This window comes from Muntiacus reevesi, chromosome 3 (genome assembly GCF_963930625.1).
Source record: "Muntiacus reevesi chromosome 3, mMunRee1.1, whole genome shotgun sequence".
In the NCBI taxonomy this organism is placed as follows: Eukaryota; Metazoa; Chordata; class Mammalia; order Artiodactyla; family Cervidae; genus Muntiacus; species Muntiacus reevesi.
This window is the reverse complement of record NC_089251.1, coordinates 7,107,254-7,134,534: the sequence shown is the minus strand read 5'-3', so window position 1 is coordinate 7,134,534 and position 27,281 is coordinate 7,107,254. Positions and strand designations below refer to the sequence as shown.

General features: G+C 58.3%; 2 protein-coding genes across 4 annotated transcripts in view; one reads left to right on the top strand and one right to left on the bottom strand.

The window, feature by feature from the left end:
- Positions 1-8,032, top strand: part of NUP188 (nucleoporin 188) — a 42,259-nt gene extending 34,227 nt beyond the window's left edge. The window contains exons 30-44 of one of the 2 annotated variants that reach the window (XM_065928289.1): positions 124-319; positions 1,970-2,047; positions 2,341-2,426; positions 2,611-2,756; positions 2,989-3,170; positions 4,100-4,303; positions 4,451-4,543; positions 4,919-5,077; positions 5,355-5,492; positions 6,095-6,169; positions 6,261-6,494; positions 6,600-6,731; positions 6,959-7,032; positions 7,177-7,306; positions 7,424-8,032. In XM_065928289.1, the coding sequence (XP_065784361.1) occupies positions 124-319; positions 1,970-2,047; positions 2,341-2,426; positions 2,611-2,756; positions 2,989-3,170; positions 4,100-4,303; positions 4,451-4,543; positions 4,919-5,077; positions 5,355-5,492; positions 6,095-6,169; positions 6,261-6,494; positions 6,600-6,731; positions 6,959-7,032; positions 7,177-7,306; positions 7,424-7,600 (2,104 nt within the window). In that variant the 3' untranslated portion in view covers positions 7,601-8,032. The remainder of the gene's footprint in view (positions 1-123; positions 320-1,969; positions 2,048-2,340; positions 2,427-2,610; positions 2,757-2,988; positions 3,171-4,099; positions 4,304-4,450; positions 4,544-4,918; positions 5,078-5,354; positions 5,493-6,094; positions 6,170-6,260; positions 6,495-6,599; positions 6,732-6,958; positions 7,033-7,176; positions 7,307-7,423) is intronic. The other variant, XM_065928290.1, reaches the window with a different exon arrangement.
- A 773-nt stretch (positions 8,033-8,805) lies between these two features.
- On the bottom strand, positions 8,806-24,441 carry SH3GLB2 (SH3 domain containing GRB2 like, endophilin B2). 2 transcript variants are annotated; one of them, XM_065928302.1, is made up of 12 exons: positions 24,232-24,441; positions 19,898-20,039; positions 18,794-18,922; positions 15,869-16,002; positions 15,511-15,603; positions 13,301-13,363; positions 12,012-12,161; positions 11,547-11,570; positions 10,916-11,005; positions 10,528-10,628; positions 9,876-10,116; positions 8,806-9,570 (listed from the first exon to the last, which is right to left on the bottom strand). In XM_065928302.1, exons 1-12 carry the CDS (start codon positions 24,292-24,294, stop codon positions 9,463-9,465), a joined length of 1,338 nt encoding a protein of 445 aa, XP_065784374.1. In that variant the 5' UTR covers positions 24,295-24,441; the 3' UTR covers positions 8,806-9,462. The 2 variants fall into 2 exon arrangements, with proteins under 2 accessions (XP_065784374.1, XP_065784375.1); XM_065928303.1 differs by lacking the exon at positions 12,012-12,161.
- Between the last annotated feature and the right edge of the window lie 2,840 nt (positions 24,442-27,281).

The window sequence follows — 27,281 nt, the reverse complement described above, 5'->3', positions numbered from 1 at the left end:
AGCCGTCTGCCTTTAAGCCCATGTGAGGTTGCTTTCTCTGCCTCAACAAGGGTCAGTGCCCATCACACTCCCATCTGCTTTTCAAACCTAACTGTAGGTCTTATTTTTTTCCCGACACCCTAGGGGCTCATTAGACCAGTCATTAAAAGATACACTCAAGAAATTTTCCAGCGAGAAGCGCTTTGCCTACTGGTCGGGGTACGTCAAGTCCTTGGCAGCTCACATGGCCGACACCGAGGGCAGCAGCTGCACCTCCCTGATGGAGTGTCAGATGCTGGTCTCCGCCTGGAGGATGTTTCTCATCATCGCCACCAGTCACGTAAGAACCTCCTGGGGCGAGTTTTGGCTTTGGTATCCTAGCAACGATATGCTGGGATGCTTAGCAGATACAGCCCCTTGGGCTAAAGAATGATCACGGTTTTTCTCTGAGAGCTAAAATGTAACAGGTTCTGTGCCATATGTGGGGTGCTTGAAGGCTTTTTGGCCAGCAAGGGGCCCTTAAGGAAAGTGCAGAGAAGGCATTATTTAAATCCCTTCAGATGTTCATAAAAGCCTCCTGTAGCTAACTTTGCGGACCTAACTAGGTCTCGGGGACCCCTTCCGTCATCCACCTCTTGTGCACATGGATAATAGCCTCTCAACTGTGTGCCCTGAGGTCGCTGGGTAAATATATTTGTTGACTGGTCAGCAGGTAGCTATAATGGATGCAGCAGCACCCTCTAGAGAACAGTGGTTTTTGTTGGTTCTAGAAACTGTATTCCTTGGTGTTCTTAGAAAAAGAACAGAGGCCATTGTCTCTGCAGTGTGTCTACAGAGCATTGGTTTTGAGCGCGTTGATGTTTGGGAAGAATTTGCATTTTTCCTTGACTTTTCTTTTGTGTGTGCTTTGACACCATCTTGCTGTATAGTAAGGACTTCACATTGACGTGCTTTGCCCTAGGGAATCCAAATTAGGATCTTGACTTTATAACTTCAGCTTAACAGATACCCTTTGTTCCAGGCACACTCTTATATCTTCCACGACTTGTTCTCTAGTGCCTGACTGTCCACAGCCTTGGAGGTGGGCTGTGACACGGTGGTTTTGGACCCCTGATACTATAGACACACCAAAAGGCTCACTCGTCTCTGGGGAATTTATGTGTCACCTTTTAGGTCCAAACAGGGCAACAGTTCTTGATTTGCAGCTCTGAAAATCCCACCAACATCTTTTCCCCTAGGAAGCCTGTTTTGGTTTTGTCTAGGATATTGATCATCTTTTCATCCATTTAACGGATATTAATGGAATGCTTACTGTATGCTAGGCACTGGGATATAGCAGTGAATAAGACAGATACGGTCTTTGATCTCTTGTGGGGTGGGCCCATGAGAGAAGCACATTGTAAACAAATTTACAAAGGAATATAGTTCGGGATTATATTTCACGGTGAAGGAAATAACTCGGATGCTATGGTAGGGAATGCTAAAGGAGGGTAGGAGTAGTCAGGAGGCCTTCTAAGGAGGTACTGTTCACACTGAGGCCTGAGTGTGCGAGGAGGCTTCTAGATGATGCCCTGGGCAGTCAGAGTCACAGTGCAGAGGCCCAGAAGTGGGAAGAGCTGAGCCTTTTCACAGAGGTGGAAGGGAGCCAGTTGGGTTGGAGTTGAGTGAGCACAGTGGGGATGATACCAAAATCAGGTGGACCAGATCCTCAGGGTTGCCCAGGCCTCGTGGAGGAGTTGGTGTTTCCAGAAGGGTTGCACTGGGAAGCCTCAAAAGGTCTGAGCAGAGAGGAAGGATGTTTTTGGGGAGGGGTGAACGAACCTGAGCTTCTTGGTTCTGACCATGGCTAAGCAGGACCTGGAAACATCAGGGCCCTTGAGTCTCATTTTAACCAAGGAGACAGTGACCAGTTGCCTGACAGAGGACCCCATCTTTCTTGGCTTCTGAAGTCTGGGAAATTTTCCTCCCTGACCTTCCTGTCCCTTTGCAGGCGGAGATAACGCACCTGACGGACTCTGCAGTGCGTCGCCAGCTCTTTCTTGACGTGCTCGAGGGGACCAAGGCGTTAGTAAGTGTGTCTGGGAGAGTTTCCGTTCCTCCCAGGGAGATGGCCTCCACAGTCAAATAGCAGCTCCTAAGCTTGTAGCTGTGCAAGTGGTCAGATCACTCAGGTGACCCAAGGCTGTGGTGCCAGGCAGAGTCCGCTACTGCCGGGCCAGCCCCTGGCCCCTTCCCCGTTCCCACCCCTGTGAGCGTGCTGCCAGGAGAGAGAGGCTTGGGGCCGCAGGGGCCTGTGTACAGTGCTCCCAGCTTCCCAGGGCGTCAGCCCCCAGGATGCTGATTATGCCATCTCCCCCTCAGCTCCTTGTCCCTGCCTCCGTGAACTGCCTCCGCCTCGGCTCCATGATGTGCACCCTGCTGCTTATTCTCCTCCGGCAGTGGAAGAGGTGAGCCTGGCCAGGAGGGACAGCCTCTCCCACCCGCCTCACCGGCCCCACCTTGGGTTTCGGGACTTAAGCAGACCTCTGATGAGAGGCGTGCTGCCCCACGGGCATCCTGAAGGGAGTGGGCTGTGTGTGGTCTTTCTGTGAGGTGTGTTCCATCGCCCTCTCCACTCTGCGCTGTGTCCAGAGAGTTAGGGTCTGTGGATGAAATTCTCGGGCCCCTGACGGAGATCCTGGAGGGAGTGCTGCAGGCAGACCAGCAGCTCATGGAGAAGACCAAGGCCAAGGTGTTCTCGGCGTTCATCACGGTGCTGCAGATGAAGGAGATGAGAGGTGAGGGGCGGAGGGAGTGAGGGGCAAGGCTTCCTCTGCGTTAGAGCTGGGGTTGTTCCTCTGAAGCTTGAGTTTTCAGTCCTGGGACTCTGGTCTTCATGAAAGCTCTTTGTCTCCTCCCCTCCCACTGGCTGACGCACTTCCTCTTAGCACCCTATGCTCTCAGCCGCCTGCCTGGGACAGACGAACGAGTTAGGTAGCGTGACAGAGTCCCCTCCCGTGTCCTTTGCAGTGAATGACATCCCCCAGTACTCCCAGCTGGTGCTGAACGTCTGCGAGACCCTTCAGGAAGAGGTGATCGCACTTTTTGACCAGACCCGCCATAGCCTGGCGGCGGGCAGTGCCACCGAGGACAAGGACAGCATGGAGACTGACGACTGCTCCCGGCTCCGGCACAAGGACCAGCGGGATGGGGTGAGGGTTGCCCTGGGAGTCGGTGTGTCCTGCCCACTTGCATCCCCAGTTGTGAACTGCTGCCTGCTCTGGGCCAGGCCCGGGGTAGTGAGTGAACAACAGTCACAGCCTGACAGGGAAAGTTAACAAACCAGATTGTGCAGAGATGTGTCAGAATTCCATTGTGGCAAGTGTTGCAGAGGTGAAACACGGGGAGAGTGTGCCCTGTGAGGTTCTCACCTCATCTAGGGATTCGGAGAGAAAGCACCCCTCAGCAGTGACCTGGGCATTGGTAGAGCTGGCAGGCCACGGGAGCAGGGGGATTTGGGTGGCGAGAACCACATGTGCTGAGCTGTGGGAGAGAGTCACGTGGTGTGAGCCATGGTCAACTGAGGCCTGGAAAGCCGGGGACTGGATGACCAGTAGCCTTTTCAGGATCTTTATTCTGGGTGCTAAGTGAAACAGGAAACCATGTAAGGATTTTAAGTAAGGGAGAAAAATGATGAGATTTGTATGTTAGAAAGCCTGCTAGATGTATTAATAGTATAGAACAGTGTTTTTCAAGCTGTGGGTCAGGACCTATTCATGAATCTTGGCTCATTTGATTATAACCTGGATTTTCTAAATGAAGTAGAATAAAATGTAGAAGAAAATAGCTTGTTTTGCAGGGGATAGAGGTAGGTACTCTTTAATGAAAACATGTAAGTATGCGTATACTGCAGCGCAGTTTGGGTTACTCTGGGTGGCTCATGGCCATTAAGTGTGAAAAGCCACTGGGCTGAAGAACGGAGTAGAGAGGATCTGGAGAGAAGGAGGGATCATTTAGGAGGTGAGCGAAATTGTACAGTTAGAGGGGAGCTCACTTTGACCCCACGTGGTGTGGGTGACCTCTTCCTCTCCTTCCCCGGCACTGCCTCCTTCCCTCTCATCGTCTCTGCCCCTGGGCCCAGCAGGTCTGTGTCCTGGGCCTGCATCTGGCCAAGGAGTTGTGTGAGGTGGATGAGGACGGGGACTCGTGGCTGCAGGTGACCCGCCGGCTCCCCATCCTGCCGACCCTCTTCACCACCCTGGAGGTGAGCCTTCGTGTGAAGCAGAACCTGCACTTCACCGAGGCAGCGCTGCACCTGCTCCTCACCTTGGCCCGCACCCAGCAGGTAGGCGGCAGGCAGAGGAGCGGCTGGGCTTGTGCTGGCGGGTGCTGATGCTGCCCAGGGTTCTCCCAGCTTGAGAGCCCCCCACCCCGCCCCGGGGCGGGCGGCTGCAATGACAGCGTCGTTTCATCCTGTGTCTTTTCCTCACAGGGGGCCACGGCCGTCGCTGGAGCTGGCATCACCCAGAGCATTTGTTTGCCTCTCCTGAGTGTGTACCAGCTCAGCAGCAATGGGACAGTGCAGGTGAGTGCCAGGGGCCCGCCTCCCCAGGCCCTTTGGTGCTGTCACTGGGTCCAGAAGTTGCTTTCTTGAGAGGCCTAGTTAAGGCACTGAGAATGCAGAGGCCTCCCCAGCCCGGCACTGACTGCTAGCCAGAGAAGCTCACAGTCAGTGCCCAGCCTGAGCCTGGGGCTTTGGCTTCTCGTATCTCCACCTGGTGCTCTTTCCGCGTAACACCTGACCTTGGGCCCCCTCTGACCCTGCTGGCGCCCCTTCCAGGAGCTTTTCTCCTGGAAGGAGCCAGGCTTCCTTAGCTGCTGGGTTGCAGGGAAGCCCCAAGGTCCCTGTTAACTGGTTCCTGGGCCCGTGTCGTGATCCTGCCTGCCGCTTGTGTCTCAGACGCCCGGCGCCTCGCGGAAGTCCCTGGACGCCCCCTCTTGGCCTGGTGTCTATCGTCTCTCCATGTCCTTGATGGAGCGGCTCCTCAAAACCCTGCGCTACAACTTCCTGACTGAGGCCCTGGACTTCGTGGGGGTTCACCAGGAGCGGACCTTACAGGTGGGGGCTGCCGCGTCTCGGGGTCAGGGCATCCAGCTCCTCAGGGCTGAGTGGGGGGGCTCCCACTCTTGAGGTGCCATGAGGACTGCTGGCCGACAGGCCCCGCGGAGGAAGGGGAATGGTCTGGGATCAGCTCAGGCAGAAGCCTCTTCATCCAGCCACCTGTCATGCCGTCACCTCAGCGTTTGTGGGCCCAGGACTCCCCTTCCTGCGGGAGGGCTGGAGCAGACGCGGCAGGGCTGAGTCACCCCACCGTTCCCTGTGTCCCCCCCCCCAGTGCCTCAACGCTGTGAGGACGGTGCAGAGTCTGGCGTGCCTGGAGGAGGCGGACCACACTGTGGGCTTCCTCCTGCAGCTGTCCAGCTTCAGGAAGGAATGGCACTTCCACCTGCCTCAGCTCATGCGGGATGTCCAGGTGGGGCCTGAGACCAGCTTTTTGGGAGTCTGGGGACAGGTTCAGGGAGAACGGGCAGGGCGTGAAGGGCAGGCCTGTTGCTGGACGTGGCCGTTTTCTTCGGTAGCACAGGCTTGGGTTCACCTTGCTTCCTCTGCAGCGAAGTTTTGCCTCCATAGCACAGGGCGGCCTTATAGGGTGAGAACCTGGGCTCTGTGGCATAGAGCCTGGTTCACATCCCCTTAGTGCAGGACTGAGACGGGACCAGCTGGAGGAGCAGGCGGGGAAGGAGCACAGGCTCTGGAGTCAGGCCTGTGGTTGTGTGACCTTGGCCAGGTTTTCTTCTTCTATAAGAGGGGAAAACTGTCCCCATCTAATTTATTTACTTAGGACTTTATACCGTACCTGGTATCTAGATGGGTCTTGGAAACCGTCCAGGCATCTGTTGACCCAAGTCTGGTTGAGCGTGCTTGGTGGCTATGGGGTTTGGGCCTGGAGGACGTAGGGAGGTTCGGGGGACGCGGGAGAAGGGTGTGGTTTCTGGTTGCGCCCCGCTAGGTGGGTCTGGTCAGCTGGCTGGGGCTGCCCCGCGGATGCCCCTTACCCTCCCCTGTTCGCTGCAGGTGAATCTCGGCTACCTGTGCCAGGCCTGCACCTCCCTCCTGCACAGCCGCAAGATGCTGCAGCACTACCTGCAGGTAACCCAGCCCCCGCCGTGGCCCACCGCTGGCGGCCTCGCCCCAGCTCCTCCGCGCTCCAGCTCTCTGTTGTCTCCCCTCTCCCTGCCAGAACAAAAATGGGGAGGGCATCCCCTCGGCCGTCGGCCCCCGAGCTCAGCGGCCACCCACAGCTGCCCCGGCTGCCCCCTCCTGCTCCTCCTCCAAGCAGCCCGCTCCCGACACAGAGGCCTCAGAGCAGCGGGCCTTGCGCACCGTCCAGTACGGCCTCCTGAGGATCCTCAGCAGGACCCTGGCCGCCCTGCGCCGCTTCACCCCCGATGTCTGTCAGGTCCTGCTGGATCAGGTACTCTGCCCTGCGCCCCAGCCTCCACAGGGCCACTGGGGCTCCGCTCTGCACCCAGAGGTGCCTGGGGGTCTCGCCCTCCATCAGTCTTGTCTTGCTTTGCAGTCCCTGGACCTTGCTGAGTACAGCTTCCTGTTTGCCCTGAGCTTCACCACTCCCACCTTTGACTCCGAAGGGGCCCCCTCCTTCGGGACCCTTCTGGCCACCGTGAATGTGGCCCTGAACATGCTTGGAGAGGTGAGTCGGGTATTGTCTGGCTCCTCACCCTAAGCCTTCCTCCCAGCTTTCCACTGCCTGTGTTTGGGCCTGTGTACCCAGCCTGAGCTGACCTGTAAGAAGTAGTGACAGTTAACGAGTAACTGATAAAATCACCTAGCATAGGTCCTGTGAGATCGGAAAGTCTCAGTGACTTGGAGTTGTTACTACTACCTTATTTTTTTAAACCCCCGTTTCTCTTCCTCCAGCTGGACAAGAAAAAGGAGCCTCTCACCCAGGCTGTGGGGCTCAGCACACAAGTGGAAGGGACCAGAACTCTGAAGTGAGAAAGCCCTCCTTCTGGACATTGGTTGGGGGATGGGGTGGTCTTGGGCCGGCTCTCCTGCATCCTCGCTTCCTGCACACGGCCCACGTGGGCTCTGCAGCAGTGCCCACATCCGCCCGCCTCCCCCCACCCCACCCCCAGGTCGCTCCTGATGTTCACCATGGAGAACTGCTTCTACCTGCTCATCTCCCAGGCGATGCGTTACCTCCGGGACCCGGCTGTGCACCCCCGGGACAAGCAGCGGATGAAGCAGGAGCTCAGCTCAGAGTTGGTAGGAGGGGTGGAGGGCCCTGCCTGCCAGTGTGACCCAGGGGTCCCAGCCCCTCAGTGCCTGGGGCTGCCCCGAGAGGGGGCCACAGGGCCTCATCGGGTGCTTTTTCTTTTCTAGAGCACTCTCCTCTCCAGCCTCTCCCGCTACTTCCGCCGGGGAGCCCCCAGCTCCCCTGCTGCTGGCGTCCTTCCCTCGCCACAGGGCAAGTCCACCTCTCTCTCCAAGGTCAGCCCCGAGAGTCAGGAGCCTCTGATCCAGCTGGTGCAGGCCTTTGTCCGACACGTGCAAAGATAGGGCGCCGGCCTGCTGCCGCCTGCACTCTGCACCAGCCTGCACGGCAGACCTGGGGAGCGGGGGTACTGCTGGCAGACGGCCTGTCTGGGCCCAAGGGCAGCTCAGCACCCTCCCCAGAGTCGCCGCGACTCCAGCCACCGCCCCAGCGTTATTTTTGTAACAGATCAAGAGGTCAGCAGCAGGGGTGGGGAGCCGTGAGTCTGCTGCACTCACAGTTTCACATTCAAAATGGCCCTAAAGAGGTGTATTCTCTTCCTTCAAGCATTCCCCACAGCACTTGACCCTGGCCAGGGGAGAGGCGGGGAGCCAGTCACGTGCAGCCAGGAGGCTGTGTGCACGGGTTTGAAAATCTGTTTTCCACACTCTGTTCTTGCAGTTTTTGGTAATACTGTGGTCTATTTATACAAATATTAAAATACTGTTTATACACAAGTGTGTGGGTATACCTTCCAAGTCCAAGGATTAACCAGCTCTCAGAGCATCGCTCTGCTTCCCTTGACCAGGGGCCCAGAGTGGAGTGGGGGGTACTGGGTGGACACTCGGGTCTTCCTTCTACCCAGGTCTTGGCCCCCAACCCCATCTACCAGCTGGCTGAGTTGATCACTGGGTTAGCGCCTTTCCTGAAGCCCTGCTCCTCCTGTCTATAGCTCTGTGCCTCCCCTCCCTTCAGAGGGCCCTGGGTGGGGTGGCCACTGGCCTCCTTGGGACCTAATCAGAGTTCTGGGCCCAGCTGCAAGCCTCAATCTAAAACCTGGCTTGTGGACCGAAGCTATCACTTGGGAAGTTTCGGGAACAAGACTGACCTGGGCGACAGTCCCTGCGTGGCCACTTGCCAGTTACGGAACCTCGAGGAGGTGACTCTGTTCTTCCCTCGTCTGAGGATGACACGAAGAATGTGTGTGCACGTGCTCCGCTCAGTGCTGGATCCCTGGGAAGCCCTGGCCGCTGTCAGTTACCAAGTGTGACCCATCATGCACATTTTACAGTCCACTCTGCCCCAGTTCAGGCAAGTTTTTCTGAGGAAAAAAACGATGATGCAGCTGCAGCAGACCAGTATTCCCTTCCTCAGGAGCAGCATGGGGGCCCTGGGAGGGAAAAGGGGCCCATCACTCCCTCCCCCAGAAGGAGGGCGCGGTGCGGCAGTGTGCCGCCGCCTGTCTTCCCCTTCCCGCCTGTGAGGCCCGCGATGTGACCGGAGCCCAGGCGACGTGCACACGAAGGATAGTTTATTATTGGTCACTGGCTAGAGAGCAAGCAGACAGGCGGAGTAAAAAGATTCGTTAAAAAGTGAGTGTGGAGAATGCAGGCGGCAGCCACCAGACTTGGCTTGAGCGATAGGGCTGGGAGGGGAGGGCTAGCACCGGGGAGCTCCGGCCAGGCTCCCCTCCACCGCAGCACATCCCGGGGGAGGCACCCGTCTCCGGCCCGCCACAGACCTGCCTGCCTGCCTGCCTCGCCCTCTTTGGTGCTTTTGGCAACTAAAAGGCAGGTGTTCTCTCTTGCCAAGGGTGCGCCCCAGGGCGTCCTCAGCCCATCTTGCACTGACCCCCCCAACAGGCTGGGGTGCCGAGCGCAGCTGCTGCAGCCAGGCCCGCCCTCCTGAGAGGAGCTGGGAGGGCTGGGGGGGCTCAAGGACGCAGGCAGGGGTGGGGGGGCTCCAGAAACAGGTCAGAAGCAGGCCGGGGGAGGAGCTGCAATCATTCAGCCTCTGGGGCCCCTTGCAGCTGCACGGCCAAGGGGCAGGATGGGGCTAGGGTGAGCCTCCCGACGCTGAGCAGTTGGGTCGCCAGCAAACATGAGGCAGGGCTGCACCCATTCCCCTGCCCAGGCCAGAGCAGGCAGGGCCTAGGGGAGGCGCCTGCTCAGCTGAGCAGCTCCAAGTAGGTGACGGGGACCTTGCCCTTCTTGTTGCCTCTCTCGCCAATGAGCCAGTCAGGGTCCATGCCAGGCAGGCTGTAGACAGTGATGAGCTGAAGAGAGTGATGGAGGAGGAGGGTCACGCCCCTGCTACGCGGGGCCCCTGCGCCTCCAGTGGCGGGCGCCCCCTCCTCAACTGCTCTACGGAGACGGATCAGAGCTTGCCTCCTCAGAGCTGGAGCCACCTCTGTCCCCCGCAGCCGGTCCCGGCTCTGCCCCCACCCCCCAGGCCCCTCAGAGGTGGGGAGCCCGTGATGCCGGGTCCTTAGACCCCATGTCCCCAGCTCCAGTCCCCTGGCCCACTAAGCTGGCCTGTGCACCCTGACTGCCAATCCGTCCCTGTGGTGTCCAGGCCCACCTCATCAGCCAGCAGGGCCAGCTCACTGCTGTCAGCCGCCTCATAGTCATAGAGAACGCGGGCTTTCCTGGTTCCGCTGGCCGGCGGGGCCACCTCCTCCAGGCAGAGAGCGGCCTCCCCTGGAGGGGCCAGGTCGGCCACAGAGGGTCCCATGGGCATCGTGGCTGCGGCAGTGGTGGGCGAGGTACTGCTGAGGGGTGGGGAGGCGGGCTCGGCGGTGCCCACGAAGGTGCCTGGGAATCTGGAGAGGACAGTGTGGGGGGGGGGGGGGCCAGTCTCAGTAGCTGGGAGCCACCCTCTTTGGGGGGGTCCCACGTGCCCCACAAAACACCAGTCAGGCCCAGGGCCACAGAGGCAAGGCCACCTCGCTACTTACATGGCTCCCTGGGAGCTGGCGGCGTGAAGAGGAAAACAAGGGGAAGTGAGACGCCCCTGCCGTCCCCGCCACCGCCCACCCCAGGGTCTCAGAACCCGCGCCCAAGGTCCCTGCGGCAGCCACCCCTCACTGTCCTCCTGATGGGGTGCCCGGGCCCAGAGGCAGGGGTGATGCCCCACCACAGTCAGCAGCCCTCCACCCCGCCCCAGGCGTCAACGGGGGCTATCTGCGCTCGGGGGAGCTGGGGGCTGGGAGCCGGGCGTCCCCGGTGGGCACCTGCCCAGCTGCTTCTGGAGGTCCAGCATGTGGCGGTAGCACTGGGCATAGTATGTGGTCTGAGACTCCACGAACTCGTGGAGGCAGCGAAGGTGGTTCACCTGCAGAGAAGAGGCAGTGGCTGAGCGGGCGCCCGCGGGCGGACAAAGCAGCCCGCTCCCCACCCCACGCTCTGCAGACCCTGGCTCGGTGTGCGGCATTTTCTGCCCAGGTCTCTTGGTCCCTGGGGTGGGAGGGGGCCATACCCCTGCTTTGGGACCTTAAGGACCGTGTGCTTTGCCCCACCCAGGTTCACTAGCTGCCTCAATGTGAACTTAAAGAGTCGTGGGGACACATGGGTGACAAGAAGACTTGGGACGACAGGAGGAGGAAACGGGACAGGACTCACGTGGGTGCTACTGATCCCCTCCAGCAGGAGCCGGGTCACTTCTGCCTGCCGGTCAAACTCTGTCTGGGCCACTCGGAGCTCCTGCTCAGCCTGGGAAGGGCAGGGGATGAGCAAGAAAGGGCAAGAATGGCCCCCAGACGCCCTCCCACTAGCCTCCTCCCGCCCCTGGAGCCGATGGGGAGAGGTCTCCTCTGCCCTTCTGTGGCAGATGGACTTCCCCACCCCCCAACCCAGGGGTGCAGACATCAGGGCAGGGGTTCACCTCTCACCCCTGACATCAGGCCTGGGGCCCTGACCCCCTGGAGGAGGCTTAGCCCGGCTTGGGACCCCCCCCAGAGGAGGCCAGTTGGCTGGGTGGGCAGGCAGAGCCTCAGGCGCCCTCCTCGGCCTTTCACGCTCATGCATTGGTCCATCTGAGGCAACCACCCAGCAGGGACAAATTCAACCAACAGTTGCTTTGGCCTCCGGAGGGCCCACGGTGTTCTGCGGGGTGGAGGGGAAGTGGCCACCCCTTACCATGGCCCCGCGGCTGCAGGGCAGAGTTCAGAACTAGACACAGAACTGCCCCTGACGACAGCGGCGAGCCGGGACCCCGTTCCCCACCCCGCTTCTTCCCTGAGCCCCAACTCACCTTGTCCACCTCATCATTCCAGAGCTGCAGAGACCACAACAGGACCGGTCAGCAGGGGAGGGAGGGGGCAGCGGTCAGCAGGGGAGGGGAACGGAGGTGGGGGGCGGCTGTACCCCAGAGCCCGGGTCCCTGCCCCAGCTCCCAAGACCCCACCCCAACCTCTTCCCACCCCTCCACGCTTCCCAACGTCCTCCCGACAACCCCACCAGGAGCTGAGGCTGGGGGGGAGGCCTGGTGTGAGAGGGAGGGGGCTCTGACATCACAGTCCATCCAGCCCCACATGCCACATGCGGGGAGGGGGCACAGCCAGCTGGGAAGTCCTGCTTGGGTTTCTCCTACAGGCAAGCCCCCAGGCTCGGACTGGGGTCTCCAGGGAGACCGAGCGTCCCCCACCCCACCCTGACGCTCTGCTGAGGCTGCTGGGCTGGGAGGCAGGACCGTGTGACCCTAGACCAGTCACTGAACCTTTCCGTCCTTCGGCAGAGAAAGGCAGCCTCGTGCCAGAGTCACACTGGGGTTCAAAGGCACAAGAAAAAAACAGGGCCGTCTCCACCCTCCTGGGTAGTCCTCCTTCCACTCGGCCCAGGAAGGGGGGCGGCAAGTGTCCTCCAGAGTCTAAAGAAGAAAGACCCCCCTCCCCCCACCACGGCTTAGGAGGCCCGTTCCTCCGGCCCGCTGCTACCCTAACACGGGGCCTGGGCGGGGCAGAGAGCAAAACCCAGGCCAGCCTGGCTGGGACGGAGGGGTCCCCACCGCAGTGCCGCTCGGCAAACTGCACAACACAGGAAGCGACCTCCAGGTGGACACACGCGGGTGGGCCAGCCACAGGGGGCCGGGGCTCAACACTGCGGTTAACACCCCTGGGGAACCAGGGACCGCGCGCGCACACACACACACACACACACACACACACACACACACACACGGCAACATGCTTATGACAGATGGAGAAGAGCCGCGGGGGGGTGGGCGGTGCGGGAGGATGTCACCCACGGAGAAAGGAGGGACAGAGAGAGGCAGAGAAAGGCCCAGCACTGGTTTCGACAGGCATGACGGGACAGGTGTCGTCTGCCTATTTCCCCAACTAAACAGTAAACATCAAGATCTCAACAAGCTGTAGGAAAAAAAGATACCAGACGTTCAAAGTCCTCCTGACCCCGCCCCGCCCAGCCCACCCTCTTAAATCCCGGTCCCACCTGCCCACCCGCCCATGGCTGCCCTCACGCTCAGCTTCAGAGGGGCCAGCTCGGGACACGCCCTTTCCCCCACCGCAGGGGTCTCGCTCCCCCATTTTAAGGGCCTCCGCCCCAGGCTGCCCTTCCCCCCCAGGTCTACCTTCCCATAGGGCCCTGCTCGGTCTCAAGGCCTCCGGGCGTCTCCCCGACACCTAGCTGATGTACTCTGGTGGCCGCTGGATGGACAGCGCCATCCTCGAGTCCTGTCCAGGGGTCTGTGACCTCCTGGCAGGCCAGGCCAGGACCTCCTCCCTCTCCTCCGGGCGCAGGGGGTCATGGCACTCGGGTGGGTGCTGAGTGGGGGTGGGCGGACTCTCGGGCCCCCCGGAGTCCACCAGGCTGCGCGGGGCAGCAAGTCAGGCTCACCTCCAGCCTTGGGCAGGGAGGGGCGAGGGCGCAGGGCCCAGGCGGCCCCTGCCTGACCCTCTGCTCCTGCTCTCCTCAACTGGCATCAGGCCCCGGGTGCTGGGGATGGGGGCAGGGAGGGGGAGCCGGGGCGGGGTGGGTGGGGGCGCTTACCGCGGAGGCGCTGGCCGAGAGAATGTAATTACGCGGTCTAGTCTCCTGAAAGTCAGGCACCGTCTGGCGGGGAACAGAGTTCACGGGGGAGGGGGGAGTCACGCGGGGTGGGGGCCTGGCCGGGAGGCCGCCCTAGAGTCTCCCCCAGGGAGATGTCAGGAGCCACCCCCACCCACCAACGCCATGGACAGGAGGCTACGGACAGATAACAACACGGATCCCCTTCTCCCCACACCAACCACCTGCACAGGAGGCGGGCTGAGTGAGGGTCTTGGAGGGTCGGAACAAAGACCAAGAGGGTGGACATGCTGGGGAGCCTGGCAGACCCGATGGCAGCGAGGGGACAGCCTGCAGCTGCCACAACCCTGAACTTCAGGCAGGACACAGACCCGTCCGGCCCCGGCGGTCCTCCGGCCCCTCTTCCCCGGGCCAGCCTTGTCTCACTCAGAGGCCCCAGTTACACCCACCGTTCTCCAAGCACGGCCCGCCCCAACCCCACCCAGCTCACTCCACCCACACCTCTGCACACACCCCATCTCTCCTTCCTGCAGCAAGGACCAGGCCCCTCCCCCGGCACGAGGATGGACAGATGGATGCACGGATGGACAGAGTGACAGGCGGTTGACATTTGCAAAAAGCTGACTCAACAGGCTCCAATGCCTGGCGTCCCCCCAGACCAGAGGCTACACATGGTGGAGGCCCCGGTGGGGAGACCAGCTGCTTGCAAAAGGCCTGGAGGACGGCCCTCCCCGGCCCGGCTGGCCCGGCCCGGCCCGGCCCCGTGAGGCCCGAGGCCGAGGTGGGCAAACCAGAAGTGGCACAGCACGTGGGACAGGTATACTCACATCTCCCTCACACTGAGCCAAGTTACCCAAAGCAGAACGGAAAGGAACAAAAACAAAGAGTTAGTGAGTCCACAGCGCAGGCGGGAGCAGGTCCCCCCGGGACGCACAAGCCCGCCCTCCGGAAGGAGTCCTGACCGGAGTGTGGGTGCTGAGGGGTGGCAGGTGGGGGGTGCCCTGCTGGGCTGGAGCCCACTGGGATATGCTGGACCAGGCTCCAGCTCGGGAGGGGGCGTCTTGCTAAAAGTCACATACTCGGGGTTGGTCTGGACCAGCCAGCCGGACGGGAGGTGTGCCGCTCCGGTAACAAAGGAAGCGCTCCCCGGCCTGGCTGCCGGAGGAAGGCCTGTCCTGGCCAAGGGACTCAGAGAGCTGCCTGAGGGGCGTGGAGCCTGACCCGTCCATGGGGGCTCAGGCAGCCGCAGCTCATCCTATCCAAGCCCAGCCCGACGCCAGTGGCCGAAGCCTTGCCTCCGGTCTGGACTCCACACCCCTGGATGAGGCGCCACGGCTCTCACCAGGGGCACAGCCCAGGCTCCTTGGCCCCCGGGGGCCACACGGAGGGAGGGGAATGCGAGGGGGGCTGTAAGTAACTCTCGGGCAGCGGCGGGGCCTGGCCTTCCCTGGCTGAGGGCCCCGGTGGGCAGAGGTGCCAGTGTCCCTGGTGTGTCTCGGACCTGACCTGGGGAGTCCCCACCCCGGAGTGTGAGGTGGCCTTGCAGCCCCTGCACCCCGAGCAGCCCGGGCCCCTGGGGCCCAGCTCTCCCAACCCTGGTCACCGTGTCCCACACTACATCCCATCGGCCTGGCTGAGCAGAAGGGGAGCCAAGATAGCCCTGGCTTCGTCCAGCGACGTGGGACTCCCTGAAGGGCCCCGAGACCCTCTCCTGGGCGGGCGAGCAGCCCAGCCCTGGGACCTCCACACCAGCGCAGTGGAGCCTGAGGACAGGACGGGGCACCCGGGGAACAGCACTGGAGCAGTGGCGGGGGCTGCTGTTAGTAGCGGAGCCATGCCCGGGCAGAGCCGGGAACAGAGCCGAGCACCAGGGAGGGCAGTGCAGGGGGCATGCGAGAAGCCAACCGGCTGTCTGTCTGGGGTGGCTGCGGGCTGCCCTGCGCTCAGGGGAGGGCGCTGCGGGTCCATCCCCCACCCGCCCCCCACCCCAATGTCTGCCCCGGGGACCCAGAGCTCTGGGTCGGCAGGGTTCCATCGGGGGTGGGAGCAGACGGGCGAGGCCTCACGTGGTCTGCCCCGAGCAGCGCCCCCCAGCCGGGCTTCTCCAGGCAGGGACGGGGAGGGAGGTCATGCCAAACACTACGAGCCTCCGCCCCGAGCCTCCGCCCGCTCCGGCCCGGCAGGTCACCTACCGTGGCTTTGGCTTCGGCAGCCTTGGCTTTCTTGAGCCGTGCTTTGGAGGCATCCAGGTCTAGACGCCGGTTCTGCAGGAGCCGCCTCTCCTTCTGTTGCGGGGCGGGGTGGGGGGAAATCAGGGACGTGAGCCCCACGGCTGCCATGGGAGACCCCCCAGCCCCAGCGGGACCAGCCCACAGGACCATCCGGTCAAGACAGGGAAACTGAGGCCCGGATGGGCAAGGTCAAACACTCCAGGCCACTCGGTCCGCAAGAGCCACGTCTGCGGAGGCCCTAAGGGCTGCGGGGTGCCGGGCTGGGTTCCGTGGCTCTGAGGAGAGGGCGGCCAGGGTCACGCGGCCCCAGGCCCCTCACCGAAATCGTCTTCCAGTCCCCTTCCAGGAAGTTGCGCAGGGGCGTGAGGAAGTTGATGGAGGCCGTGTGGATGAAATCTCTCTCGGCCGCTCCCAGGCGCTTTTCCGCTTCGGCCACCTTGATCAGCGTTTTCCCTGAGAAGCAGAGCTGGGGGTGAGGAGGCGGGCCAGGCTCCGGCCACTCTGGCTCTCAGGAGGGAGGAGAGAGCCCCAAGAGAGATGTTCTGAGAAGCAAGAGCAGAAATGGCTGGCCTGGGAAAATGGGAGAAAATCTGTATATCCATATACCCATTGACCAATAAATACTGGGACACCCCAAAACCAGAACACTTCACAGCCATTAGAAAGAAGGGGGGTGGGACTTTCAGAATAACAGAGGGAGAAACTCAGCAAATCCTCCTCCTAGAAAGGACACAGGGACTTAGGTGGGGGTCCAATGGCTAAGACTCCACACTTCCACTGCGGGGGCATAGGTTCGATCCCTGATTGGGGAACTAAGATCTCATATGCTAGGCAGTATGACAAAAAACAACCCTTACCTATCTATCTATCGCCTTCAAAAACAGAACAAAACTGGACACAGTTGTCAAAAACAATCATTTCTGGACTCTGGAAATTGACCAAAGGCAAGCAACAAATTGAGAAGCATTTACTCCAGAACCACAGGACCTTGATAAGAACCATGGAGACGGTGGCTTTCCAGCCTGGGTGTGCTCCCCTCTCTCCAAGTTCTGTGGTGCGCCCCTCTATCAGGGCGGGGTAAGGCCTGAAGCTGCTGGAGGGGGCGGACATGATTTTGGCTGGAACACAGAAAAACCCACAAGACGTGGTCACACAAACTAATGATCTCCATGGCAAATCATCAGGAAAGGCCAACATCACAGCTAACATGAAGCTGGAGGACTGGCTGGAATAAGCAGCAGACCTGCCAGAAATTTAACAGGAGATCTGGGAAATGAGACAGTCACAGTAAGCCTTGATAAACTCTAGACAACTCTGGTGGTCTGGGAGGCTGTGCCTGTGTGTAGCGTGGGAGAGACAGCAGAGAACCTCAGCTATCAACTCATTCTTGGCTAGTGGGAGGCTTTGCACATTCACGAAGTAAAAGCTAGGAACACATATAAACTGCTTGAACATGAATGTGTTCCCCAGCCCACTCATAAATTCATGAGCAAAGCCTTAATGGTGCAAGATATTTAAGTACAACTTCTGATTAATCATTAGCTGATCATCAACATATGCTGACCTGGAAGCAACCCTTAGGAAAATAGGCTTAAAAGTAAAAAGAATAATTTAAGAAGAAAAATAAGCAGAGACATCAGTAGCTGCATACAGCAAAGAACACAGACTCTAAACAATTAGCTCAGGCAAGTCTCTAAAGAAACAAACAGCACTAATAACCCAAGAAGAATTATAAGACACGCAAAGAAATAGGAAAGTACACTCAATACGCAGGGAAAGAAAAGCAATCAACAGATACTATCTCCGAGAAGGTCCAGATATTAGATTTATCAGACAAAGACTTCTAAGCAGCTATTACAAATAAGTACAAAACAAAAAACAATCAAAACCCTAATGGTAGGGAGGGACAAATTCTGGTATAGGATTAAACTACTATATACAAAATAAATAAGCAACAGCATATACCATATAGCACAGGGAATCATAGCCATTACTTTGTAATAACCTATGATGGAATATAATCTGCAAAAATACTGAATCACTATGCCATATACCAGAAACAAACACATATTAAAATCAACTATACTTCAATTAAAAAATTTAAAAAAATGGAACCATGTTTAAAGATTTAACAGGAATACAACACTGTAAAGCAATTATCCTCCAATTAAAAATTTTATTTTTAAATTTTTTTTGTTTTTGTTTTTTTCATTTATTTTTATTAGTTGGAGGCTAATTGCTTTACAATATTGTAGTGGTTTTTGCCATACACTGACATGAATCAGCCATGGATTTACACGTGTTCCCCATCCCAATCCCCCCTCCCGCCTCCCTCCCCATCCCATCCCTCTGGGTCTTCCCAGTGCACCAGGCCCGAGCACCTGTCTCATGCATCCAACCCGGGAGAAACTGGGGAGTCGGGGGGGAGTGAGGGATAAATTAGGTTGGGATTAACATATACACACTACTATATATAAAACAGATAACCAACAAGACCTACTATAGAGCACAGTAGGTGCTATACTCAATATTTTGAAATAACCCAAAGTGAAAAGAATCTGAAAAGGAGCATATATATGTGTATATTAACAGAATCACTGCGCTGTATATCTGAAACGAACACAATATTGTAAATCAACTACGTTCTAATTCAGAATTAATCAAAAATTTAAAAATAAACTGGATCAAGGGATGTTTGTACAATTCTGTAAATATACTAAAAATCACCAAATAACCCACTTAAAACAAGTGCACTTTACAGTACCTAAACTGTACCTCAACAAAACTTAATAAAAAACAAAAATTGAGGTGGCTCTTTAAGTGCTACTGTGAACAGACAATCTGTAAAGCAACACCAAGTTTAAAAATCAGGTTGCAGAATCGCGCACATAAGAGAATATGATCCCATTAAAAATGCACACAAATCAAAAGTGGGTAAAGGAGACTCCCCTTTTTTTTTGAGTCGTGCCATGTGGTATGCAGGATCTTAGTTCCCTGGCCAGGGATGGAACCCAGGGCCGCTGCACTGGGAGTGTGGAGTCTTAGCCCCTGGCCCACCAGGGAGGTCCCAGGAGGCGTCTCTTTCTCACTCTGCTTTCACCTGTGGTGACTGAGGCATTTGCAGGCAGAATGAACCCAGGCATCACATGTGTAAATACAAGACCAGAGAAAGGAAGGAAAGGAGGGAGGGAGGGAGGTCAGGGCCAGAGACGGCGGCCCCGCCCGGCCGTGGGGGCCGGCTCACCGTAGGGGGTGGTGGGCCCCAGCTCACTGGCCGCCTCGGCCATGTACTGCGCCAGCAGCTCGCCGTTGGTGACCCGCGAGGGCACCTTCCTGTCCAGCTTCTCGTACAGGAACTCCTCCACTCGGGCGCCTGTGGGAGACAGCAGCCAAAGCCCCGGGGCCCTTCCGGAGGAGCCCAAGGCCGGACCAGGGCGCCCAGCCCGGTGACTTCCAGGACATTCTCCTGCTGATTCCCCCCCCACCCTCCGCCGTGAGACGGGCTGTCGACCCCGTGAAACCCCTCACGGGGAGGGAGAAGCCACGGCCCAGAGACCTGAAAGACCTGCCCGAGGTCACCCAGCTGCGGGGACGGGCCTTCCACGTCCCCCTCCTTAGAATACGACTCACAGAGCGCGACCCACAGGTGGTGCTCGTGGTGAAGAACCCGCCTGCCAATGCAGGAGACCTAAGGTTAGATCCCTGGGTGGGGAAGATCCCCTGGAGGAGGGCATGGCAACCCACTCCTGGATTCTTGCCTGCAGAATCCCCATAGACAGAGGAGCCTGGCGGGCTACAGTCCACGGGGTCGCAAAGAGTCGGACACGACTGAGCGACTTAGCATGCACGCACGCGCCACATGTGTGAACAGCGCTCTGGCCGGACCCAGAAAGCTCTGAGCACACTGCCTTAGCTAAGAGCAGACACACAGGCAGACATGTCTCCGGACCCCAGGGCAGGCTCCCCTGCAGCTGTGGGGGCCTGCTCTGTGCTCTCATGCGACCCTGGACGAGCCTTCTTTGTCCCTGAACCTTGCTGCCTGCTCCCCAGTGACCAGGCTCCTATTTCTCCTGCCTCTTCTCCCAGTGATGTTTCAGTTTCCAGGTATCTCTTCAACACCTCTGGGAAAAACTTGCATTTCCACGTCCCAGAGAGTGAGTGCATTGTGGAACCCAATACCGAGACTGCTGTTTTTACTGGGGACCATCCCCCCTTCCCCTGCCACCGACAGCAGCCTTAAGCCCCAAGAGTCTAACCCAAGTCCCAGGCCCACCTACACGGCCTCAGCAGCTGGGCCCCTGCCCACAGTGCCCTGCCCCTTGCCCAGGGCCAGCCCATGTCCACTCACTGGGGTTGGGCTGCAGCAGCACCTCTGTCTGTCTCAAGATCTTCTCGGTCCAGTTCTTGGTGCTGTCCGCCCGGGCCAGGAGGCTCTCAAAGTGGGCGTCGAGTTCGGTCTTCTCGGCCTGGCCAAATTTCTCCTCCGTGAACTGCGGGTGGGCGGTGGGGGGGAGCACTCAGGGGTGGACGACTCAGCAAGGGGGAAGGGAGGACCAGCCCTACCCCACCCGTCTACCCCTCCCGCCTGGCTGGAACTCAGGCCCTAAGGTCCAGGAACCAGTCTACCCCACCTGGGACCCCGATCAAACTGCAACCCTGCCCTGGGCCTCAGCTGGCTCCTCTGTGACATGGGATGGTTGGGCCAGAGCCGGTGGATCCCGGTTTGTTTCGGAAATCCAATCAAAGATACAGATACCCCCTGCCCCCCAAATGCACACCTGTACAAAATCAAACACAACTTAGGGTGTAAGGACCCTCTGGGAGGCCATCACTGAGGGTCCTCCCAGCCTGACTCTGGAGGGAAGCACTTGGTAACGAGCGCTCAGGGAACATAAGGGGCACAGAGCAAGGCCTGGGGTGATCAGCGGGTGCCGGGGCAGCTGGGAGCCCCAGGGAAGGTGATCCCGGGGGAGTGAGTGGGAAGAACCCAGGTTCCAGAACCAGAGGGACATGATTCAAGTCTCAGTTCTGATGAGCAACGTGACCTGGGGCAAGTGGCTTTGCCTCTCTGAGCATCCGTTTCCTAAGCTGAAAATGGGAATAATAAGGAATAGCATCTCCCTTGTTGAAATAAAAAAGATGTGGGTAAGATATGAAGGCCAGGATCTGGCAGGGAGTTTGGTGCCCAGTGTAAGGGCTGATACTGTAAAGACCTGATGGGAAGGAAGAGGGGTGGGGTGGAGGATGGTCTCCGCTGGTACATGGGGAGTAGCGCCAACTCATTCAAGCCAACTGCTGGGCATGCTCAGGCCCAGGAAGCTCGGCAGCCCCACCCCAAGGCCAGGGAGGGGCCAGGATGTCACAGGGTCCTCCTTCTGAGCTGGCCAAAGCCACAGGGGCCACGTGGGAACAACCAGAAACCAGCCCAAGTCCTGGCTCTTCTGATCTCAAAGGCCCTGTCCAGCCGTGGTGGGTGGTGGTCAGAGACAAACTGTACAGAAGCAAGATCAACTCTGACAACAGACAATGCTGACTCTGAACTCAGCATAGGCAAGTTTCCCATTTCACAGAAGGTGCTGCTGAGGCTGGGCAAGAGGCAGGCTGCACTGGTGTCAGGGTCGTCACGAGCTGGGGGTCTGGAGGCCCTTCCCAGATGACCTGGCAGCCCTGAGTCACCCAGAGGCCAAGGACAGCTCCAGCTGCAGGGAGCGGGAGGCCCCACCGGCTGCAGGCCACTCCGGCTCAGCAGCCATCAATTATGTATGGGGGCTTGGGTTTCTCTCTGCAAAGCTGGGTGGGCCAGGGTCAGAGCCTGTGGCTCCCCGCCTGGGAGCCAGCTACTCTTGCTCTCCTGACTCTTCTTCCTCACTTTCCACAAACTGGGGCCTCCCAGAGTGGGCCCTGAACAGGCCTGCCCTCACCCAGCCTCTTCGGGGGTGGGGGTGGCACTAGCTCCATTTTCCAGATGAGAAAACTGAGGCTCACAGGCAAAGTCACCTCTCTGGTCCTCAGTTTCCATCTCATAGAATATTCAGGAGGTGCTTAGTTCCGTGGTCAGCACACAGTACAGGCCTGATAAATGTCAGCTGGCGTCAACGTCATCATCATCATCATCAATAAAAGATCTCCCGCAGGTCCCTCCTCGGCTCCCAGGACGTCCTTACCCCATGGGACCAGCTGCTCTGATTCCGGTGACGGAGTCACGCTCAGTATCTCCTCCCCTTCTTGCCACGGTTATGGGCAGCACTTCCCGCCGGGTCACCTGGCCACCTGTCCCTCACACTACACATCCACCCACGTTCAAAGCCTACCAGGTTTTTCCAATGTCCTGGGCATCCCTCCCACGGCCACTGTTGCCTGCCCGGCTAGGATGAAAACAATGCTACGGCTTCCCTGACTTTTATTATCATCGCTCCTACCTCCGCTCCTAGTAATACAGTCAGACTACTGACAGCATTGGTACTAGCACTTCCACTGCCCACTCCACCCCCACTGGCATCTTACTCAAATATGCTTTAGTTTTTCCTGCCTGGGTGCCCTTCGCTGAGCTGTTCCCATCAACTGGATCAACTCCACAAACCCCTCCTGGTGTTCAAGGCACAGTTCAGGGACTGAGAAGCCACCCTAGGATCACCCGTGCAAAAGGCATCAGGCCTCCAGCTTCTTCTCCCAGGCCCCGCTCCTTACAGGGTGGGGATGAGGTGAGGCTCGTTCAAAGTGCCCCCAGTACCTGGAAGGGCTGAGCGCTTGCCCAGCGTGTCCTTCCACCTGGCAAGGCGGCACCCATGCAGAGGAGCTGCCCACACATTGATAATAAACCACCCTCCATCCCTCCAGGCTGACTCCTATCCCAGGGCCTACTGGCCTCGGTTGGGGGGGGTCCCCCAAGTGGGCTCTCCTGCCCAGGCCACATTTCAAGCCCCTCTCTCTTCGGGCCGCCACCTGGCCTATTTCTGTCAAGAGAAAGGGCCCAGGCTTCAGAGGCTCATGGCTGCAGAGTCCGAGGCTGCTCCCTGCAAGATGGCAGCAGCAGGGGGTGGGCGGCTGGAGCCAGAGAAAGCCTCTATTTATAAAGCTCCCAGCTCCCTCCTCCACCCTGGAGGCGGGGGGCCTGAGTGCTGGCTCCCACGCCAGTATGGGCGACCCAGTGGGCCTGCCCCCACCAGGCCATGGGGCCCAAGCCTCCCCACGCCCCAGGCTCTGCAGACCTGGCCAGATCGGGTGCTAGGGCCCCACAGTAGCTGGAAACTGGCAGATCAGGTTCTTCCTAGATGTGGGAGATAGAGTGGTTGCCATACCAACACGGGGGGCGAACTCTCCACCTTCTGGATGGATTGGGGCTGGCCAACGAGCTCCACGCTGCAGGCATCCCCACTAAGGCTGGGGTCACCGGCAGGGCTGGGAACCCAGGGCAGCAAACCCTCTCTGGGGCACCCGTCCTCAACGGGATGCTGTGCTTTCTAGTAAACATGGGCACGTGGGCTTCCAAGAGACGGTCTGGTGCTGGGCTCCTCCAGAGAACCAACCCCCACGGCAAGGACAAACAACAGGATCTGTTCCCAGGGCACTGTGACCAGGCCAAGCCCCAAGCCTGCAGCCACCCTTGGAGACAGACTTGGTGCCACTCCCGATGGACAGAAGGGCACATGGAGGCTCCCAGAGAAGTGACTGGCCCAAGGTCACAGACTGCACGGGTGCAATACTAACCACGTAACACCAAGAGTGACTTGCCTTTAGTGAGCATGTCCACACGGAGTGCCGGGGACACTCACATCCATGCTGGGAGGGAGGGGTTGCTAAGGCCATTTTCAAAAGATTGAAAAACTGAGGCCCAGAGAGGTGAAGCCCCCACCCTTCTCAAAGTCACAAGAGGGGGCATCCATGCCGATCGATAGCTGATGCCCGGTCTTCACTGATAAGCTGCTTCAGTTTCTCTCCTTGCCCCCAAATGGATAGGACTTGTTCTAATCCTAGCGTCACCCAGCGTACAGCTCCCCAAGGAGGGCACGCAGCCAGACCCCAGCCCTCTCCTCATTCCCCTGGGGCTGGGGAAATAAGAGGAAACAGGCCTGCCATGGAGCAGAAAGGAAATAATAACCCCAGGCCTCCTGGCTTCCGGACTGACTATCCAAGCGTGTAAAAGGGACCTGAGGGAATCAGTTCTGACAGCCCATTGCACAGGTGTGGAGACTGAGGCTCAGAGAAGGGCTCATGGGCCCGGGTGCACGAATCCTTGGGCCTGGATCTCAAGCCTCCCAATGCCGGCCGGGAGTCAAGAGTCATTGCTGGCCACAGGCAGGGTGGCTGGAGCCGCCTGATGCCCTTTGCCCTCCCCATCGGAGCCCCAGCCGGGGCGGGGCGGGCGCCAGAGCAGTGGGATAACTCGGCCCGGGCAGGTCGCAAAGGGGGAGGCTGACACCTCCCGCCCAGGGAGCGGGGCCGAGGCAGGCCCAGCTCACTCCCCGGCCCCCGGGCCACGCAGAGGGTAGAACAAGGCAGCGCAGCCGGCCGCCCCGGGGCTCCTTCTCTCGACTGGGCAGCGCAGAAGAGGAGGAAGGCTGGTGGGGGTCTAGGGCGACCTGGGAAGGAGCGGCGGCCGCGAGGGCCTTGTCCCGCGGCCCCGGGCTCTGTTGCAGGGGTGTCCGCCGGCCGCGCGGGGCCCAGGGCTCACGGCCTCCTCACCTGCACGGCCCGGGTGAAGAAGATGCCAGCGTCCGACGCGAGCTTCTTCATGTTGAAGTCCATGGCGCTCCGCAAGGCCGGCGCGTCCGGCCCGAGCGCCGCCCGGCAGCCCCCGGCCCGCCGCCGCCAGCCCTCACCGCGCCCACCTGCTGCCGGGGCTCCGTCCCTGCCGCCGCCGCCGCAGCCGCTGCCTCCGCCCGAGCCTGCCAAAGCGCGCAGGGCGGGGCGCCGGCCGCGGGGGCGGAGCCTCCGGGTGGGCAGGGCGGGGCGGCCGGCCTGGAGGCTGCTCGCGGCTGCCCCCCTGCGGCCGCCGGTGGGCCAGCCTCTCTGGTTTACCCGTCCAGTGGCTGCCGGGCCCACTGGTGCCTCTTACTCTCCTGTTTTTTGTTTTGTTTTTTAACGACCCTGCTGCTGGGAAAGATTGAAGGCGGGAGGAGACGGGGACGACAAAGGATGAGATGGTTGGATGGCATCACCGACTCGATGGACATGAGTTTGAGTAAACTCCGGGAGTTAGTGATGGACAGGGAGGCCTGGAGGGCTGCAGTCCACGGGGTCGCAAAGAGTCGGATGCTACTTGAGCTACTGAACTGAACTGAACTGACTCTCCTGTTGTTCATTCGCACCCTCCTCGCCGGCTGGGCCCTCTGGCTCCCTATTTCTTGGCCTCTTTAGGCCTGGATCTTTCTGTGCCACCATCCACCACCACCACCACTGCCACCAGCTTGACCTCTCTAGCGCCCATCTTCTGCTGCTCCAACTTTAGTGACACTAAGGACCACCTCTGGGGAATGGCTGTTTGGCCTCAGGAAACCCTCTGGTTCCTCAGTGTGTGTAAGGAGTTAAGAGGGAGGGAAGGAGGAGAGAAAGGAAGGCTTTGTTCAGCCTAGATGGAGGGACCTTCCAGGCATGGACACGGTGCTGACCTTGAACCAGTTTCTCACAGACCAAGACAGGCAGAAGGATGGCCTGCACATATATTCCCCGCTCCCAAGGGGCTTGGAACAGGTTTCTTACCTGTTTCCACTGCTCGCCTCTCTCTACCTCTAGACTTCATTTTCTTACACAGTGGAGAGATTGTTCCTGAGCCTGTACCCTTTCCTCTTTGGCTCTGTCCCCTGGATTCCTAGCTTTATTTACATCCCTGCACTCACACCAGTTCCCCATCTTCTACCCCAGCCTGTCTTTCCAGAGTGAGCTTCAAGTCACCTGGGGGATTACTAAAAAATCCTTGGTCCCATTCCCAGTCCTGGTTCTCTTCATACAGGTGTTGCCTGGCAGGTAGAGTCTAGAAAAACTTCCAGGTGATTTAAATGTGCACCCCAGGTTCAGAACCACTGATCTATATTATTATCTGCATGGAATCATCATCAGTGTTCATGTCACTCACACACCTGCAGTTCATCTCTGTTTCTTTGTGTGTTTCTATGTGTTCACTACGTATTTCTATTTGTATTGATCATTGACTTATTTACCAGTGTCTGTCTGTAGCTGACTGTATCATTCATTTAGCCAGCATCCAGCCATATCACCTTTCAACAGCTACAAATCAATATAGTAACATGTTCATTCATTTGGTAACTACAGAGTACAGCTAAAGAAAAAAAAAATTCAGGATACTTGTTAAGGATGACAAGGAAGACTATTCAAGAGAGACCAGTGCAGTGGGGGTTTTGCAGTAGGGGAGACAGATTGGGCTCAACTACAAATACAATAATGTCAAGTGGAGATTTACAGCCCATGAACAGACTAGGGGTCAGTGGATGGAAAATGACTAAGCAGGAACATTAAGGCTAGTGAGATTCTTGCTGAAGGCAGGCCCAGGTGATAAGATGGATGAAGGATGGAGGATGAAGAATTTGATCCGATGTGGAGGGTGATCAGAAATCCGGGGTTTGAGATTTTGCTAAATTGGCCCCACAGAATTCTTGCTAAAACTGCACTCTACAAGATGGAAGCTTCTGGTTGAACCTAGTTGAGTAGAGGGCTTAGAGGAGCCTGACTTCGGTCAGGTCAAGGATAAAGATTTTATCAGCACTAATTTTGTGGTAGGCAGTGTTCTAGGTGTCAGGGACACAGCAGTGAGCAAAACAAGGCCCCTCCCTTCTTGGACAAACAGCTATATAACCATGTCAGATCCTGGGAAGAAAAACAACAGGGTTACGGAGAACGAGTGAGACAGTAAGTGTTATTCCTGATCTTGTCTCTGCCCAGTCTGTATGTTTCATCTGTTTATCGGTTATTGCAGTTTGTCTAATAGCAACGGCCGAAATTTCCTAAGCCCTTGCCAGGCTGAACACGGAGCACTTTAAAGTGAATAATCACAGGAGAGCCTCAAAACAACTTAGAAAGTATCCTCTTCCTTATTAAAGGGAAATAAGGTTTAGATAAGTTACAATTTGCCCGAGGACACAGGGGAGTAAGCGATGGATTTGGCCCCAGATGCAGGCAGTTCAGGGGTGGAGCCTGCTCTCCTTTGCTCTGGCTACCACTTCCTTGGCTCATCAGCTGCCACTCTCCCCTCTCTCTGCCACCCTGAGTCAAAGATGCCAGGTTTGCTCTTGCCTCTGGGTCACAGTCCAAGCTGTTCCTGAACATTCCTCCCTCTTCTCTCTGCCCAACTAATTCCTAGTCATCCTTAGGTTTCTGTTTGGACGTCACTTTCTCTCTAGAGTTTTTCACCTTCCCATGGGAGCACAGGTGTCCATCCCTGGGGAAACTCAGGAATAGCAGGGAGTCTGGATTCCTGAGTTTCCACCATTGGAACAATACCACAAAAGATTGTAATTAACTATATGTGGGCTTCCCTGCTGGCTCAGAGGTTAAAGCGTCTGCCTGCAATGCGGGAGACCTGAGTCCGATCCCTAGGTCGGGAAGATCCCCTGGAGAAGGAAATGGCAACCCACTCCAGTATTCTTGCCTGGGAAATCCCATGAATGGAGGAGCCTGGTGGGCTACAGTCCCCAGGGTCCCAAAGAGTCGGACACAACTGAGCGACTTCACTTTAACTATATGTATCTTGTCTACCACTATGAAGTCCAGTCAAAGTG

What these genes read in the sequence shown, in the direction of transcription:
- SH3GLB2 (XM_065928302.1), bottom strand. Translation starts at nt 24,294, where the DNA reads ATGGACTTCAACATGAAGAAGCTCGCGTCGGACGCTGGCATCTTCTTC. An exon ending in CTGCCGAAGCCAAAGCCACG is followed by an intron (nt 13,364 to 15,510) that starts GTAGGTGACCTG and finishes GTTCCCCGCCAG; the next exon opens with ACGGTGCCTGACTTTCAGGA. An exon ending in TGGCCCTGCTGGCTGATGAG is followed by an intron (nt 9,571 to 9,875) that starts GTGGGCCTGGAC and finishes CACTCTCTTCAG; the next exon opens with CTCATCACTGTCTACAGCCT.